Source organism: Episyrphus balteatus, chromosome 1 (genome assembly GCF_945859705.1).
Source record: "Episyrphus balteatus chromosome 1, idEpiBalt1.1, whole genome shotgun sequence".
Lineage (NCBI taxonomy): Eukaryota > Metazoa > Arthropoda > Insecta > Diptera > Syrphidae > Episyrphus > Episyrphus balteatus.
Window position 1 is genome coordinate 119651878 of NC_079134.1, and position 16540 is coordinate 119668417.

The 16540-nt window shown below is 30.3% G+C and overlaps 1 protein-coding gene across 4 annotated transcripts in view; it reads right to left on the minus strand.

Moving 5' to 3' along the window:
* Nucleotides 1-509: 509 nt before the first annotated feature.
* The window catches only part of LOC129907035 (high affinity cAMP-specific and IBMX-insensitive 3',5'-cyclic phosphodiesterase 8), a 157236-nt gene continuing 141205 nt past the window's right edge, over nucleotides 510-16540 (minus strand). For 3 of the 4 annotated variants that reach the window (XM_055983076.1, XM_055983077.1, XM_055983073.1), the window contains 10 exons: nucleotides 6465-6575; nucleotides 6187-6356; nucleotides 5793-6003; nucleotides 5541-5708; nucleotides 5385-5480; nucleotides 5059-5307; nucleotides 2251-2470; nucleotides 2016-2176; nucleotides 1619-1886; nucleotides 510-1552 (listed from right to left, as the gene is read on the minus strand). In XM_055983076.1, coding sequence (XP_055839051.1) covers nucleotides 1407-1552; nucleotides 1619-1886; nucleotides 2016-2176; nucleotides 2251-2470; nucleotides 5059-5307; nucleotides 5385-5480; nucleotides 5541-5708; nucleotides 5793-6003; nucleotides 6187-6356; nucleotides 6465-6575 — 1800 coding nt within the window. In that variant the 3' untranslated portion in view covers nucleotides 510-1406. The remainder of the gene's footprint in view (nucleotides 1553-1618; nucleotides 1887-2015; nucleotides 2177-2250; nucleotides 2471-5058; nucleotides 5308-5384; nucleotides 5481-5540; nucleotides 5709-5792; nucleotides 6004-6186; nucleotides 6357-6464; nucleotides 6576-16540) is intronic. The other variant, XM_055983075.1, reaches the window with a different exon arrangement.

The following is a 16540-nucleotide window of genomic DNA, read 5'->3' on the forward strand; positions in this document are numbered from 1 at the left end:
ACAAGCATTCATATTCAGGGTTGTTAATTATATTAGGTAAACAATTTTTCAGTATAGGTAGGTTTTTACATGGTACAACTTGCCCCGGAAAAATGTTACAACTAGCCCCAGCATGAAATTTGGCACATAAAATCAATTTAAAAAAAAAGCGAAATTGATATAGACATAACATATACACGCAATTTGAGCCAAAACACAGTTGCATATAACAAAAAAACACTTAGCACTCTATCTTTTTCGGGTAAAGAGGTAGACCAAAAATAAAATTAAAAAAAAAAGTTACAAACATGCATTTTTTGGGCACCACTAGTGTAACTTCTCACCCTGTCGTCTAATCTTCATCTGAAGAAAATGTGCCGGTAGATATGCAAAAATTGAGCATTTTTCTCCTTTACGCGTTTCTTAATATTGAAAGGAACATCGCTTTTTTTAGCTGTTAATTCTTACCCCTGTTACATTTAGCCCCACTCTCCCCTATATATATATATATAAGTATATTTTGTGTTGTATTTTCTTTTTGTTTTAAAAGTTAAATTTTTCTAAATAGGTACATAATGTTTAAATTTATTTCTGTTTATTTTTTTTTTTTCATTTTTTATAAAGTCATATTCATTAAAATTATTATATTTTTTATTTTCATTAAATATAATAAGAAGACGCCATGACCAGCATAGCCACACTTAGAATAGGTTGAAGTCTATATTTTATATTTATGTATTTATAAAGTAAAAAATGTACAATCGATTGTTTATTTATTTTTTTTTTCTTGTAGAAATTTAACTAAGATTAAAATATACGAAAGTGATCATATATTTTTTTTTTTTTTTAATGAGAAATAGAAAATTATTAAATCACTCAACTCTTGGAAGTATATTGGTTTTTGTTTTTTCTTTTTCAATCTGATTTAACATAACTTGAAAATTGTATAGTAAATATTTGAAACCTCAAGATAATGCATCTACTAAGTACAGATGAGTTTTTTTTTTTGTAATAGATTGTTGTTTTTAAATCTAACATTTAACCAATTAATAGAATTCTGAAATTCATTTTTTGTAAATTATTCATTGAAATGTTTTTTTTTTTTGGTCTAACTAAAAACTAAAAGTTTCCGTCTTTAAGTTTGAGATAAAGTCAGAGATATTTTTTCTTTTCATGACAAACAACAAGAAACTTTACATAGTAAGATTATGTACAAGTACATTGTCAATTCAAAAATTCTGTTTTTTTTTAATAAATATTGTGTTCTCGAGAATGCATCAAGCATTTTTCAAAAAACATTAATCTTTCGTTTTCAAATTTTGATTTCAAATCATTTAATTGTTATCTCCATGGGATGATAGTGAACAATGAGGCTGCACTTGTTGAGGCGAAAGAAAACCAGCGAACAGCCTTCGAATTGCCTTATGTTATTTGAAAGTTCCTTTTGTTGAGCTCAAAGTAACTTGTTTGTTTTTTATATCGGCCAAAGTGTGAACTCCTTGTTCTTCGAACTTTTTCCATTGAGAATAATTCTGCTGCATGTGAGTGATAAGATGTGGCATGTCAATAAAACCTATTATATAACAAAATACGAAATTAGAAAAAGTTATGGAATTGAATAAGTTTGAAATAAACTTACTGTCCCATGCATGGATCATGTCTTGAATTATAAATTCTATGAATCCTATTTGGCTTTTGGGTATACTGCAAGTGGCACGGTCAAACATTGGCATTACGATTGGCAGTGAATTAGCCTTTTCTTCATCGGTTTGTGTAAAATATTCTTCGGCTATTCGTCGAGCCCATTCGACACAATAGTTGAGCGGTCTCGCTGGATTACTAACATCTGCTACTTTAATTAACATCCGCCGTATAAGAAGCTGGCTATCATCTTCCGATTGTACTATCTAAAATTGAGAAAGAAAGAATTTAATGTACTCTTCGGGAATCACCCAAAACTTATCACAAATAAAGTTTTAAAAAACCGATGTATGTTTGATATTAAAATGAAAAGTAAAAAACAAAAATTAACTTACATCTTTTGGTTCCACATCAGCTCCAAAAACACTAACAAACTTGGCTAAATTTTCAAAATGCCGCGTCATTTCAGTGGCTAGAATCATATCAATGATAACACTCCTCACAGATTTATAGGTATCCTTGTCTAAATTCTTAAATATATTTATCTTATCATCCCCTAAAATGATAAAAAAAAAAATCAAAATTTATATCAAATAAATTAATAATTGTAATTCAGTTTTGACACTTTACCTAAAGTTAACTTAAAAGTAGTTGCCGCATGATGCGATTCCAGTACAGTTAAATCATTATACATTATGGCCAATGGACTATTTGAGTTACATAGGAAAGCTGAGGATCTTCCTGGATGATCAATGTCATGGGCTGCGGATGCAATTAATGCTGTAGCTTCATCCATTCGATCCATCACCATTTCTTTAGCTGCTAATTGGGTCATAAATGCTCCAGTTGCCTAAAAAAAATTTTTTAATTATTTTAGTTTTTAGTAACGAGAATTTTTAAATCTTTATAAAATAGTCTTCTTTGTGAAATATTGTATAGATTAAGAACTGCAAATTTGTAAATTTTCTTCAACTCTGGTTACAAGTGATTTTGTTCTTCAACTTTATTAGTGACGATAATCATTTTTGAATGACTACACGGAGAAAAATAAAGCACTTTAAAATAAGATGATGGCCACTTTAAATTTATTCTGTTTAAAACAATAAGATTTCTTATTAAAATAAATTGGATTCGTTTAAACTCTGTTAAATTTGAAGTCATTTAATTTTGATAAGATCTTTTTTTGTTTACCTACTAGAAATGTAAAGATTTCTTATTCGGCCCTAGCGAGGTATCCGAAGCGTCGGAGCGAAAAATTCTCCGATTCCGACAGGTAAAAACTCTCCGATTCGTAGCAAATCGGAAAAATTTCCGCTACAATGGGTACCTCGCTAGGGCCGATTACACTGGTCAACGAGGTTTTTGCCACAAAAATATACTTTTCTAGTAGTTTTTGGGGTGTTGAATCCGAATCTTAAGACAGAAAAGTTTGATTGGCCTTCGTTTTTGAAATATTACCGTTAGAAAATGTCAAAAAACGTAATTTTGGCTGTTTTCGAGGTTATGTTTTTATGTGGAGTAATTCATTATGAATAAATTTGTAACGTTGCCTATAAGAGCTGGTTTTCAAAAAATGTTTAAATCTTTCCGATATCTCTTTTATTGCCCGAGATATTTAAAATTTAAGTAGCGGTCTATGAATCAGAAACAACACTGGCCAACCAAATTAAAGTTTTTTTGCCACAAGAATCAAAATATACTTTTCTAAAGGTTTTTGGGTTGCTGAACTCGAATCCACAATCAGAAAAATTCTATTAGCCTTCGTTCTTGAAATATTACCGTTATAAAATGCAAAAAAAAAGGTTTTTTTTTATAACGGTTATATTTCAAGAACGAAGGCTAATAGAATTTTTCTGATTGTGGATTCGATTTTTCCGATTGCGAATTTGAGTTCAGCAACTCGAAAACCTTCAGAAAAGTATATTTTCGTTCTTGTGGCAAAAATTCTGTGACCAGTGACTTATACTTTAGATTAAGTTTAGTTTCTCTTTGGCTTATTAAATGAAACTTAAGATATCTCGAGCAATAAAAGAGATATCGGCAAAATTTAGGTAAACAGTTTTTGAAAGAAGAATATATATTGTTATAATAACCGTTACAAATTTGTTTATAATGAATTACCCCACATAAAAACAGAATCTCGAAAACTGCCAAAATGACGTTTTTTAGCATTTTATAACGGTAATATTTAAAAACGGAGGCCAATCAAATTTTTCGACTTCAGATTCGGATTCAGCACCCAAAAAACTACTAGAAAAGTATATTTTGGTTCTTGTGGCAAAAAAAAAAGTTAAATTTTGTTGACCAGTGTTATTTATGTGCATTAGGGTGGGTAGAAAAAATCGAATATCTTTTTTTTTCATTTTATACTTCGAAAATATGAGAGGTATTTACTTCTTGGAATATGATTTTGTGTGGGGTCCTATTTCATGGGGATCCATTGAAGCTTTTCGATGAAGTCAAGGGAAGAAAGTTGCAATGCGAATAATTGTAGCAGAATCATTTTAGGCTGCCAAACTTTCTCTAAAACTTGTGAGAAATCAAATTACTCAAAAGAAAGCTGACGACCTTTTCGAAGGATAGTGATAATGCAATCAGGAATGCTGTTGAGACAATACTTCAATCGGCAGTTCCTTCACCAAAAGATTCTAAGTTTTATTACTGATGTGGTGAGAAACACCAAGTCAATGGAGGCCTTTAAAAGGATGCCCCGAAGCGCTTAGGGAAGAAGAAGAAGGAATAATGTGAAGTCGTAGTCAAATATACGAAATCAAACACGGAGATTGAGAAAGCAACAAAAGTGATAAAGGGTCAAAAGGCAATGGTGACTTGTCTAAGTTTTAGGCTCTCGAGAGACCATTACAACAAATCTATTTTCATGATATTTAAGAGCTTGATCTCCTGTCAGAAATGTAATCAACTTAACTATCTCTTTATCATACTTAAGGGCCCAACCCATAGAATTCGTAACGTGTGTTGCGTCAATTAATCTGTTGAAGTTGAAGGTTGGGACAGAAAGGGGTGACCAATAGAATACCTTGCATGACGGATTGCTTTTTGATATCTCACCTCATATTCCAAGGTGTGTTCGATATTTTCTCGCTGAATATGCACTAATGAAGTTCTGATGTTTTCTGATGTAAATTTTTTTTACATCATTATATTTTTTTAACTATTACCGTTGCTCTTTTTTGTTAATGAAATAAAATGCGTGACTAGATCTCACGTAGATACTTGCTCATCAATTAAAAATTTTAAGTAACAAATTATCAGATGTTCACATATGAACAATGAAAGTTCAAAATTCATAAAATCGGAGAATTAAAGAACACAGTTCTGAAATCTGAAACAATTCTCCGATGTGCACTGAAAACGGAAATCGAACTGATCTATTGTTGACATCAAAGGATCCGACGGATTTAAAATCTAGGTACTTACTTGCATGACATCCGCTGCATGTGTGCTATTGTGATATGTGTTTTGTGAATGATAATGAGCCTCTATAACCGCCAGCCATGTTTTGAACACATTCTCCTCAACATTAAATGTGGCAAACACATCAAATCGCCGGAACATTTCCATGCCCAAATACAATAGGGGCCGGTGTTCGGTGATTTCCTCTAATTTGAAAATATCAAATTCCCACGAGAGAGATTCTTCGAGAAGTTCCATAATGAGGGGTGTAGCCTGTTACATACAAACAAAATGCAAATAAATATTTTTCTTCTTTCTAAAATAAACAGTACTGCTGAAAAATATTTTACCTTCATCTTGGCTGGTAAGATTCCTGATGGCCGACTGGTTGATGTCCTGATTATAGAATCATTTGAGCTTCTTCTGGACGAGTATATGTTAGGACCCTTTTGATTATATCAAAATTAATTTTTTACAATGATTTGAAAATAGTGAATCAAACTTACCGTTAATAAAGCACCAATCAAATCGGTTGCTATGGGATCCTCAGTTCTTATTTCTTTCATTTGAGGACTATAAAGTCCTTCACGCTTAAGGAACTCCATCACCTTATCTATGAGCTTTGCCTCATCCGCTGAGCAATTCTCCTGTACTTGGGAGAGTAGATTAATAATCTAAAGTTATCAGTGGGAATAAAAAAGGGTGCGATTAGAAATGTAACCCTAGCGGGTAAGTGGGAAAACTCAAGATAACCCTACTTTTGTAATTGGTGCCTCTAACGGCAGAGAAGTGAGCTTGGCCAAACTAGTCCGGCGTAAGCCATCTGAGGCTACCGAACGCACATCGAAACTGCCCCTTCGAATCGAATGAAGCGATCCCCTTGGTGCCTCCTTAGGCTGTGGCAATGACGCAATAAAATCTGTCTGTCCTCCGGGAACATCAAAATTAAAAACATAATGTGTTGGTTGCCTAAATTATAGTCAACACAACAACAGCTACTATCAGTAAAGCAAGGCTCATATTGATTAATTAAAAAAAAAATAAAAACAAAAAACAAAACAGAAAAAAAAAAAAAACATTTGAAAGAATGATTTGCTTTGCAATATTGCTAAGCAAATGCTACCTTTTTTTTTTACATTTTTGTGTACTCACCTGCCTATGCATGCCACAGGCACCACCCGAACATGCATGGGTATGCCATCGTGTCCTTTTCTCTTAACAGTCAGGATTCCATCAAACTCTTTGATGTTCTTGCCTTGTGTGCTAATTGATGAAACATCCGAAATGAAAATATCCGCCAGCGGTTTACTTATGATTTCGTCCTTCGGTTATAACAAAGTGTGCAAAACACATCCTTTTTAAGTTAGTAAACGTAGTAAACACAAATAGGAAGGAATAAAACTCCAGTCGCTTATTGATTAGATGCTTACCAAACGCATGTTGAGCAATCGTTCAGCTGACTTATTAGCATATTGTATTCTTAGAACATCATCTGTGATTATGAGAACTTCCTTGAGCCGATGCAAAGCGGTGTACAATGCCTGCAGGTTGGATGTACCATATTTTTTTTTGTTTTAATTTTTAGTTAATAAAAAAAAATCACTCTCAAACAGTAGTTAAAATTATTAAAAGAAAAACGTCATGCTTAAAATTCAAACTGACACACTAGAATTAATAAAATCTTCTTCTTAGAGAAATGTTTGCTCAGTTCTAAAATTTTTGAGAACACAGTCGTAATTGAAATAAATATCTAAGGAGTCATTTTTATTGTCACTAACCCCCAAAATTAAGATTACAAGTTTTTCCAAAAATTGAACTGACCTCAACACATAGGCGTCACTAAATTCGAGATTTTTCTCAGAATTAAAAAAAATAATATTTTAAGTTTGACTAAGAAACAAACACAAAACAAATAGATCGTATAAAACAAAGACCAAAACAAATACCAAGTACCAAGTCGTACTAAAACAAAGACCAAAATTATCGTGTTTTGTACTTTCTTAATTTAGTGGAGTAACTAAAGCTCAAAAAATGGAAATATTAGGGAACCGACCCAACAGCTCCGATTTTGATGATTTTTTTTTTCTATCATCAGTAACTAAAAATACTTAAACCTCTATTGGTTTAATTGCCGCTTCTGTCGTGTTGATTTTTTAAATTTAATTGAAGATTTTTGGGAACTAGTCCTCAGAACTCAGAATTTTGAAAACAAATTTATTGAAAAAATTTTAACATGTCGTTTTTAAAATGTTTTTGTAATAAAATATGCAATTTGCAGTTGTTTTCGAAATAATCGATTTCAAAGTTAGGAACAAAGCCTCATCTTTAGTTTTTGTCGTCATTTTAGGTCAACCTTAATCTTGTTCAGGCTCACTGTGGCTTATTGTTGAAGGTTAAATAGCAAAAGTTTAAATGTCTTATTTTTTGTTAAAGTCTTGAGAAAATCAATTATTTCGATACGAAAATGTAATTTTTAGTTTTTGTTTTAAAACTGCAATAAAATTTAACTTTTTCTCTTCGGAATTTAACTAATAATATCTATGGCCGAAAAATTCTTAAAATTAAATTCTTATTTTATTATGAAAAAGTTTGAAAAAAGTAGTTAAATTATACATTTTCTTCAAAAACTCTTCATTAAATTCAGTGGTTTTAAACTTTACAGAAAGGAATGAGCTTCTGGACGTTGTTTTCAAAACATTTTTTTTTTGTTTGAAGTCAGTTTGTGAGCTCTTACTACCATAAATTATTTTTCCTTAAATTACCTAGAGAATCTTTTGGTAACATTAAATTCAGAGATTTAAGGAAAAAAATATTAAGTTTGTAAAAAAAAATTATTTTAATTAAAAAAAAAAACACAATACGGCAACATTGGCAATTTTTAACCTATAGAGGATAAAGTATTTTTAATTACCGACGTTTGAAAAAAAGATCATCGAAATCGGAGGGTTCCCTAATAATTTGCTTAAGTTACTCCACTAATTACAATTGCTCAAATTTAGAAATTATAAGGTCGAGTATTTTAAGCCTTATTTGTTATCTAAATAATAAAATGTGTTTCGTTATCTTTTCAAATGTGAAAATTATCCACCAATTTATAAACGTTGAGCCGTTTATGTGGTGGTCCCACCCAGCCTTAAAGTAATAAAAGCTACTATAGAAATTATCAATATGAATCCCTATCCAAATCAGCAATATGATATTACGAACATTTTAGTAAGTAACAAGACAGCAGTTAATTCTGGGTTGAAAGCTGATTGTGGCAGTTTATTTTGGGTTTAACTAACCCATTTCTTTGCTTTAACAATCAAGTAACTTAAAAAGTCATATCATAAGGCTTATGTTTCCAATTATTGTTTATTTTATCGGGAATAGTAATTTTTCTTTCAAATAAAAAAGCAAAATTATCTTCCCTTTTATAAAAAAAAAGTATCAAACTGTGTTAATTCATTCCAAGCATAAGCATAAACTACATAAACCTCATTAAGGCATTTATAACTACTATGATAACGAGGAGAAAAAAAGAACATGGATAAAACAAAAATGGGAATATAATTGTACGACACGGCCGTAGTAGCCGTCCCGGCCTTTCTTATTTAAAACTCGTATATTTTCAGGAATACCCAACATTGATAAAGTGGTTAAATTGAAAACGTATAAAAAGACAGAAATATTCGATGCCACTAAGAATTTTTAAACTTCAGAATGTTTAATTTTAAAATTTCGTGCGTTTTTCCTAATCAATTACTTCATTTAACCTGAGAAATTATAAAGTTTTATTGCAATAATAGAAATGTTATCAAGGTTGAATGGAAGAAGGAACAATTCAACGTACAAGATAAAGACTAATTTGTAAAAATGAATTCCAAAAGAAATTGGATGTACCTACTTTCAGTGGCGTACGTTGAGTCTCCGGGGCCCCGGGGCAAGACTAAATTTTGGGTCCCCTTTGATATTTGTGGGCCCCTTAGATACAAAAAAAAGTACGTATACGCCATACATTTTTTTTTGTATGGCTTATTTATTTTTAAGTTTATTTTAATGTTTTAGGCCCATTTGCTCATACGGATCATAAATTTGATTCATAGCTAGGTCGAACATAGCTCTTATTTTTTACTTAGTTTATTCCAAGTTTCTAAAAAATATTTATGTTCAACCTAGCAATGATTTAGTTTCATGCTAGAAATCCCTGGGAATTTTAATTCAAATGTCAAATAAATTTTAAATTCAATTATTTTTCATGTTTTCTGAATTTTTTTGATTAAATAATAATAAATGTGGTTAAATATTGAATTGTTTGTGTGTTCTTTTATCTTTTTTGGAAAAATTACTAATATTTCGAAAGTTCAAAAATTTTTATTTGACACAAGAATAAAATTAAAAACGTCACATAAACCTAAAACTTTGAATAAGTTGGATAAACTGTCAAATTTGTGTGCTGCAAAATTGCTTGTGTAGAAAATTTTACCCTCCACGGATGATTAATATGAAAAATATGTTTGCACGCAAGTTAAGTTCAATTTTAAGTAATCTTTTTTACTACCCGTTGCATTTTTTAAGCTATATTCCCTCGTATTTTGTAAAATAAATTTGCTTAGGTAAAACATAAACTGCTTAAGTTCTACAATTTCTTCCACCTAAGTTATGTTAAACTTAAAGGAATTTATGACAGAATTTGAAGTTCGTGCAAACCATTATGTAGAACTTAAAGGTTTATGTTTCACAGAAATATTTAAGACTCGTTTCAGCAAATGGGCCTTAATATGTTCGTAATGCACTTTGCTATACTTACTTAAAATTTTTATCATAAAAGTAGTAAATACTTGTACTAGGGGCCCCCAAAATTAAATATTTATAGACCCCTAAAATAAATTTTTTTTTAGCTTAGAATTGATAGTTCTTGGGCCCTCTGTTCTGAAGTAATGTGTACTCATTTGATTTTCCATCATCAAACATAGTTTATTTCTTTTGGGGCCCCTGAAAAATTTGGGCCTCAAAATTAAGTGCTTAGAGGCCCCTAAAATATAATATAATTTTTTTGTAGCCAAGAATTAATAGGTATTGGGGCCTCTGTTCTGATGTAATATTCGGAATGCCACCAATAACGTAATGTTTTTATTTTGGGCCCTGATGTATTTATGTTGGGGCCCCTAAATTGATATTTAATTTTGATTGTTTTGAACCACTGAAGTAATAGCTTTTGAGGATCGTCAAATAATATTTGTCATGCCAACAAAAAATTTGATGAATATTTTTGGGCCCCCAAATTAATATTTGATTGCCTCTCAGAGTTCCTGAAAAATTATTTTTTGGGACAGATGTAATTTACTTCAAAAAAGAATCTTTTTCAATTTAATTTTTTTTAACGCCCTGAAGTAAAGGCTTTTGGGGCCCCTGGCTTGAAGTAATATTTGGTATGCCATTAACAAAATTTTTTTTGCTTTTTTGTATTATTTGTGGTTGCAAAGATTTTTCAAGTAATATTTTTTGGGGCCCTAAGATAAAATTATAATTTTTCTTTTAAAAAAGCAGTTTATTTTTTGGGGCCCCTAGGGTAACCTTTTTTTTAAATCAATATGGTATTGATTTAAAAACAATGACATAATCAATGACATAATTTGTCTCCCTTGTATCGGAAGTGATTCAAATACATTTTAATTTACTTCGTAACTCAATTTATGCTAACAGTTTCCTTCTCTGCATTGTCTCCAGTGGAGGCCCTGGGGTCGGTCGGGGGCCCCGGGGCGCCGCCCCGCTTGCCCCAAGGGAGTGTACGCCCCTGCCTACTTTACCAATTTATAACACTTTTGGCATAATATAAATCTCAGTATAGTTTTGCAATTAACTAAAAGGCCTGCGTGTGAATTTCCTCGGGCCTGGATTTTCTATCGACAGTTCTGAGTAAGAATTTTCTAAAGAGGAAATGAATTCTAACATAACATGTTAGTAAATGTTAGACAAAGATGCCAAAGATTCATTTATTAACAAAAATGTGAATACATTTATACTATATTCATTTAAATATTATTTTATCGACCGAATGCATTTATGAAACCATGTCACTTTGGTTTAACATTCTATCTTCTGAGTATCGAGAAAGTCGGAAACGTGCGTATATTTTATATACATATATTCGTATGTCCAATGTGTATAATAGTGCTTGTGTTTGGCCTTAATTGCGATGTCCTCACAGGACCGAAACAATAATAGTAAATTGAATTCATGGAGCGTACAACAATTTTATAGGCCACATGCTTAGTTGTTATGTTGTATTTGAAATAGTTGATGAAAGAAACATACGTTTATACCAATACAAAAGAAAATTAAAACATGAATTTATTTGAATTAGTTTACTAATGCTAATAAAAGGCAATAATTATATGAATGTAAGCTCTACATATTGCCACACTTTAATTCAATATTAAAAATCATACATTTAATATCAAATAATCCGAAAAATGGAGGTTCAGAAAGTGACAGTTAAGAATTCGTGTTGACAATATAAGTTTTTGGCGTAAAATCACGACGAATTTGTATAGTCTAACGTTAAAATGCTATTATTTTAAGCTAAACTTTAAGTTGAAATACTGAAAAAGCCATAAGATCTATAGAATCCGTAAATTCAGCTTCAACTCAAACCTGATATGAAATAAAATGCACGACTGGGTCGCACAAACTTGCTCTTGGAGTTAAAGTTGCTTAGATTTTTAAGACTTTTTATACAGAAATTTGAAAAAAAAAAAAATAAAATTAGTTAAAAAAAAAAAAAATAAAATAAAATCTGAAATTAAATTGCCCTCCAAAACAAGTATGCAGTTTTGATTAATATATTAACGTGCATTTTTAGAAAAAAATTTTCAAAATCGTTTTGAGCCGTTTAAAAAAAAAAAAAAAACAATTTTTTATAAATAATTTTTTGGAAATAAAGTTTTAAAATAAAATTGTAATGTCATTTCGTAGAAATCACTAATCAACATCTAAAAACAAAATTTCAAAAAAATTTGATTTTTCAAAAAAAAAATTTCAAAATTTTTTTAAAAATCCAAAAATTATTTTTTTCAAAATTTTATTTTTGGTTTATATTTAAATTATATAATAGCTTCTTCACAAAAAGTTTCGTTGAAATCGAATAAGAAGTTTCGGAGATATTCGAATTTGAAAAAAAAAAACGGTTCTATGGCAGGTACCGTTAATATACCTAATGATTTTCAAAAAAAATTTTTTTCATTGAAATATAGACCTTAGCTTAAAACTAACATTTGAATTTTTTAAACAAAATCTTTAGAGCCGTTTTTGAGATATTTCAATTTTACTAAAATCGGCATATGACAAGTACCGTTATTTTTGGTCCAAAAAAATTAATTCCAAAAACACCTCTGGAGAGTCGCCAAATAAGGCTACATACCAAGTTTGTCATTAATCGGTCCATACGTTTAGGCTGTAGCTCCTTATACAGACAGACAGACAGACAGACGGACTTTCGGGACCCACTTGGTAATGTAGCAAACAGCTCTAACGATTTTGAATTTTTTTCTAAAAATGCATCATAACAAAACAAATTAAATTGCATACCTACTTCTTTTTTGGGCCTCAATTTCATTTAATTTAAGTTTTTATATTTTTTTTGAAGTTATACTTCTTATAGTCCAAGAGCTAGTGGCACATTTGACTAAGGTAGCTCTTGTAAGGCTACAAATTCTTACAGTGGTAATTTTTAGCATGCTAAGTAAAAAAATCTTGGTCTGGCAGGCCTCAGCGGTGCACATCATATATATATATGACCTTGAAAGTGTAAAAAAAATTAAAAAAAAAAAGTTGCTCTTGTAAGGCTGTAATTTTTATAGAATTTAGTTTACCCATCGAGAAGAACAAAAAAAAAATTGCCAGACTTTTTTGAGGTGCACAAGTGCCTGCCAGACTAAATTAAAGGTGCGAAGTTTACATGCATTAAACGAAACTTTATTCTGTAAAGTCGAAATTTATATATGTGTTTGTCTAAGCGATTTTAAGAGGAGCTGTGCAATTACAGCCGGTCCTGGCCGATATAAGTCCTAGTTAGGTGAGTGGAAAGATGCAACTTTCTAAAAAATGACTTAAAATCCAAAAAAAAATATTTAAAAACAACGGCAACACTTACAGTTATGAGTGATGCTTTTTTTAAAAGGTTAAGTTGTACACTTAATTTTAAATTTTAAATCAAAATATTTTAATCAATCGTTTTTGAAATAACCAATTTTAAAGTTAATATTTGGGAAAAAAAACTTAAAAAAAATACATTGAAAAATAATATTGTCAAGACTGTGAATGAAGAGCAAAATTGAAGGATACTGAACATTAATCCAATGAATTTCCTATCAAACACTGAAAACTACATGTCTCTACGACTTCTAGTTTTTGAGAAAATTGAAAAATAAGAAAACCATTTTTTTATCAGATTTTTATTTTTTTATTTATATTTTTAATATTTTTTTATATTTTCTTATTTTTCAATTTTCTCAAAAACTAGAAGTCGTAGAGACATGTAGTTTTCAGTGTTTGATAGGAAATTCATTGGATTAATGTTCAGTATCCTTCAATTTTGCTCTTCTTTCACAGTCTTGACAATATTATTTTTCAATGTATTTTTTTTAAGTTTTTTTTCCCAAATATTAACTTTAAAATTGGTTATTTCAAAAACGATTGATTAAAATATTTTGATTTAAAATTTAAAATTAAGTGTACAACTTAACCTTTTAAAAAAAGCATCACTCATAACTGTAAGTGTTGCCGTTGTTTTTAAATATTTTTTTTTGGATTTTAAGTCATTTTTTAGAAAGTTGCATCTTTCCACTCACCTAACTAGGACTTATATCGGCCAGGACCGGCTGTAATTGCACAGCTCCTCTTAAAATCGCTTAGACAAACACATATATAAATTTCGACTTTACAGAATAAAGTTTCGTTTAATGCATGTAAACTTCGCACCTTTAATTTAGTCTGGCAGGCACTTGTGCACCTCAAAAAAGTCTGGCAATTTTTTTTTGTTCTTCTCGATGGGTAAACTAAATTCTATAAAAATTACAGCCTTACAAGAGCAACTTTTTTTTTTTAATTTTTTTTACACTTTCAAGGTCATATATATTAGAGTGGACCAAAAAAATCATTTTTTCATTATTTTGATTTGCTCTACCGAAAACTTGTTTTCTCGACACAAAATAATGCTACCCTAATTTTTTCAGAATTTTTCGATGATGTTTAGGGGTTGCGCGCACCCCTTTTATAAAAAAAATAAGCTCTTTTAGTTTTTAATTTTTTTAAAGCTTAAATAATTTTTTAATCGAAAAGCTGTTTGAGGGAAAAGTATTGAGTATCAATAGATCTACTTACATCAATTTTTCTTTTTTCAAAAAAAAATATTTTTGACTGATTCCCAGGCGTTAGAAGTCGAAATTACTGGTAAATGCTGGGAAAAAAGCCTAAAAACTATGTTTTACTGTTGTTTATAACGGTTAAAATTATTTTTATCGTATTCCTCATCAAATTTACTTTAAAAACCGTGCTTTTATATTGCTAAATTCTTCTTAGATTGATAAAAGAAAAATAATTTTTAAAAAAGATCGTACCAAAACAAGTGAAGGAAAAATGGGGGAGGGTACTATATCTTGCGCGACGAGATTTGATAACAGTATTTTGTAGAGGAGTTAAATACGATCCTTTTTCATTATGGGAGGGGTGGTCTATCTGGCTCCGTTTAGGCGGGAATGGCAATTTCCTAAAAAATGACTTAAAATGATAAAAAATATATTAAAATACAATGGCAACACTTACAGTTATGAATGATAGCTTTTTCAAAAGCTGGAACTGTACACTTTATTCTAATTTTGAAGTAAAGTTATTTCAATCAATTGTTTTTGAAATAATCGATTAAAAAGTAAAAAATTGGGAAAAAAAAGTTTAAAAAACACATTAAATACTGTTTTTTGTCAATTGTGGATTACAATACAAAAAATGGCTGATAAAATAAAGTGTCACAATTGATTCCTTATCAAATACTGAAGTCCATATGTTTTAATGCTTTCTAGTTTTTGAGAAAATTGAAAAATAAAACAAATTCTTTTTATCAGATTATAATTTTTATGGCTGTTTTTAATATTTTTGCCACCATCAAAAAACATATCCGATATTCAATATTATAAGGCGCTGCATCAACAACAACATCATTAAAAAATATGGATAGTTATCAAAATAAAATTTCGTGGAACCAGAAGGACGATCTCGAGTAGGTCTGATAAAAAAGAAGTTTTTTTTATTTTTCAACTTTATCAAAAACTAGCAAGTATTAAAACTTATGGACTTCAGTATTTGATAAGGAATCAATTGTGACACTTTATTTTATCAGCCATTTTTTGTATTGTAATCCACAATTGACAAAAAACAGTATTTAATGTGTTTTTTAAACTTTTTTTTCCCAATTTTTTACTTTTTAATCGATTATTTCAAAAACAATTGATTGAAATAACTTTACTTCAAAATTAGAATAAAGTGTACAGTTCCAGCTTTTGAAAAAGCTATCATTCATAACTGTAAGTGTTGCCATTGTATTTTAATATATTTTTTATCATTTTAAGTCATTTTTTAGGAAATTGCCATTCCCGCCTAAACGGAGCCAGATAGACCACCCCTCCCATAATGAAAAAGGATCGTATTTAACTCCTCTACAAAATACTGTTATCAAATCTCGTCGCGCAAGATATAGTACCCTCCCCCATTTTTCCTTCACTTGTTTTGGTACGATCTTTTTTAAAAATTATTTTTCTTTTATCAATCTAAGAAGAATTTAGCAATATAAAAGCACGGTTTTTAAAGTAAATTTGATGAGGAATACGATAAAAATAATTTTAACCGTTATAAACAACAGTAAAACATAGTTTTTAGGCTTTTTTCCCAGCATTTACCAGTAATTTCGACTTCTAACGCCTGGGAATCAGTCAAAAATATTTTTTTTTGAAAAAAGAAAAATTGATGTAAGTAGATCTATTGATACTCAATACTTTTCCCTCAAACAGCTTTTCGATTAAAAAATTATTTAAGCTTTAAAAAAATTAAAAACTAAAAGAGCTTATTTTTTTTATAAAAGGGGTGCGCGCAACCCCTAAACATCATCGAAAAATTCTGAAAAAATTAGGGTAGCATTATTTTGTGTCGAGAAAACAAGTTTTCGGTAGAGCAAATCAAAATAATGAAAAAATGATTTTTTTGGTCCACTCTAATATATATATATGATGTGCACCGCTGAGGCCTGCCAGACCAAGATTTTTTTACTTAGCATGCTAAAAATTACCACTGTAAGAATTTTAAGCCTTACAAGAGCTACCTTAGTCAAATGTGCCACTAGCTCTCCTACTATTATGGGACGGTGGGTATGAGAATTTGTTTTTTGACAAGAATGTCAAAGGGATTATGACGCGATCGCCATCTCCAAGACAATTGGGCAGCAGGGCTGTCGTTTCACCTTTAGAGTTGGTACTAC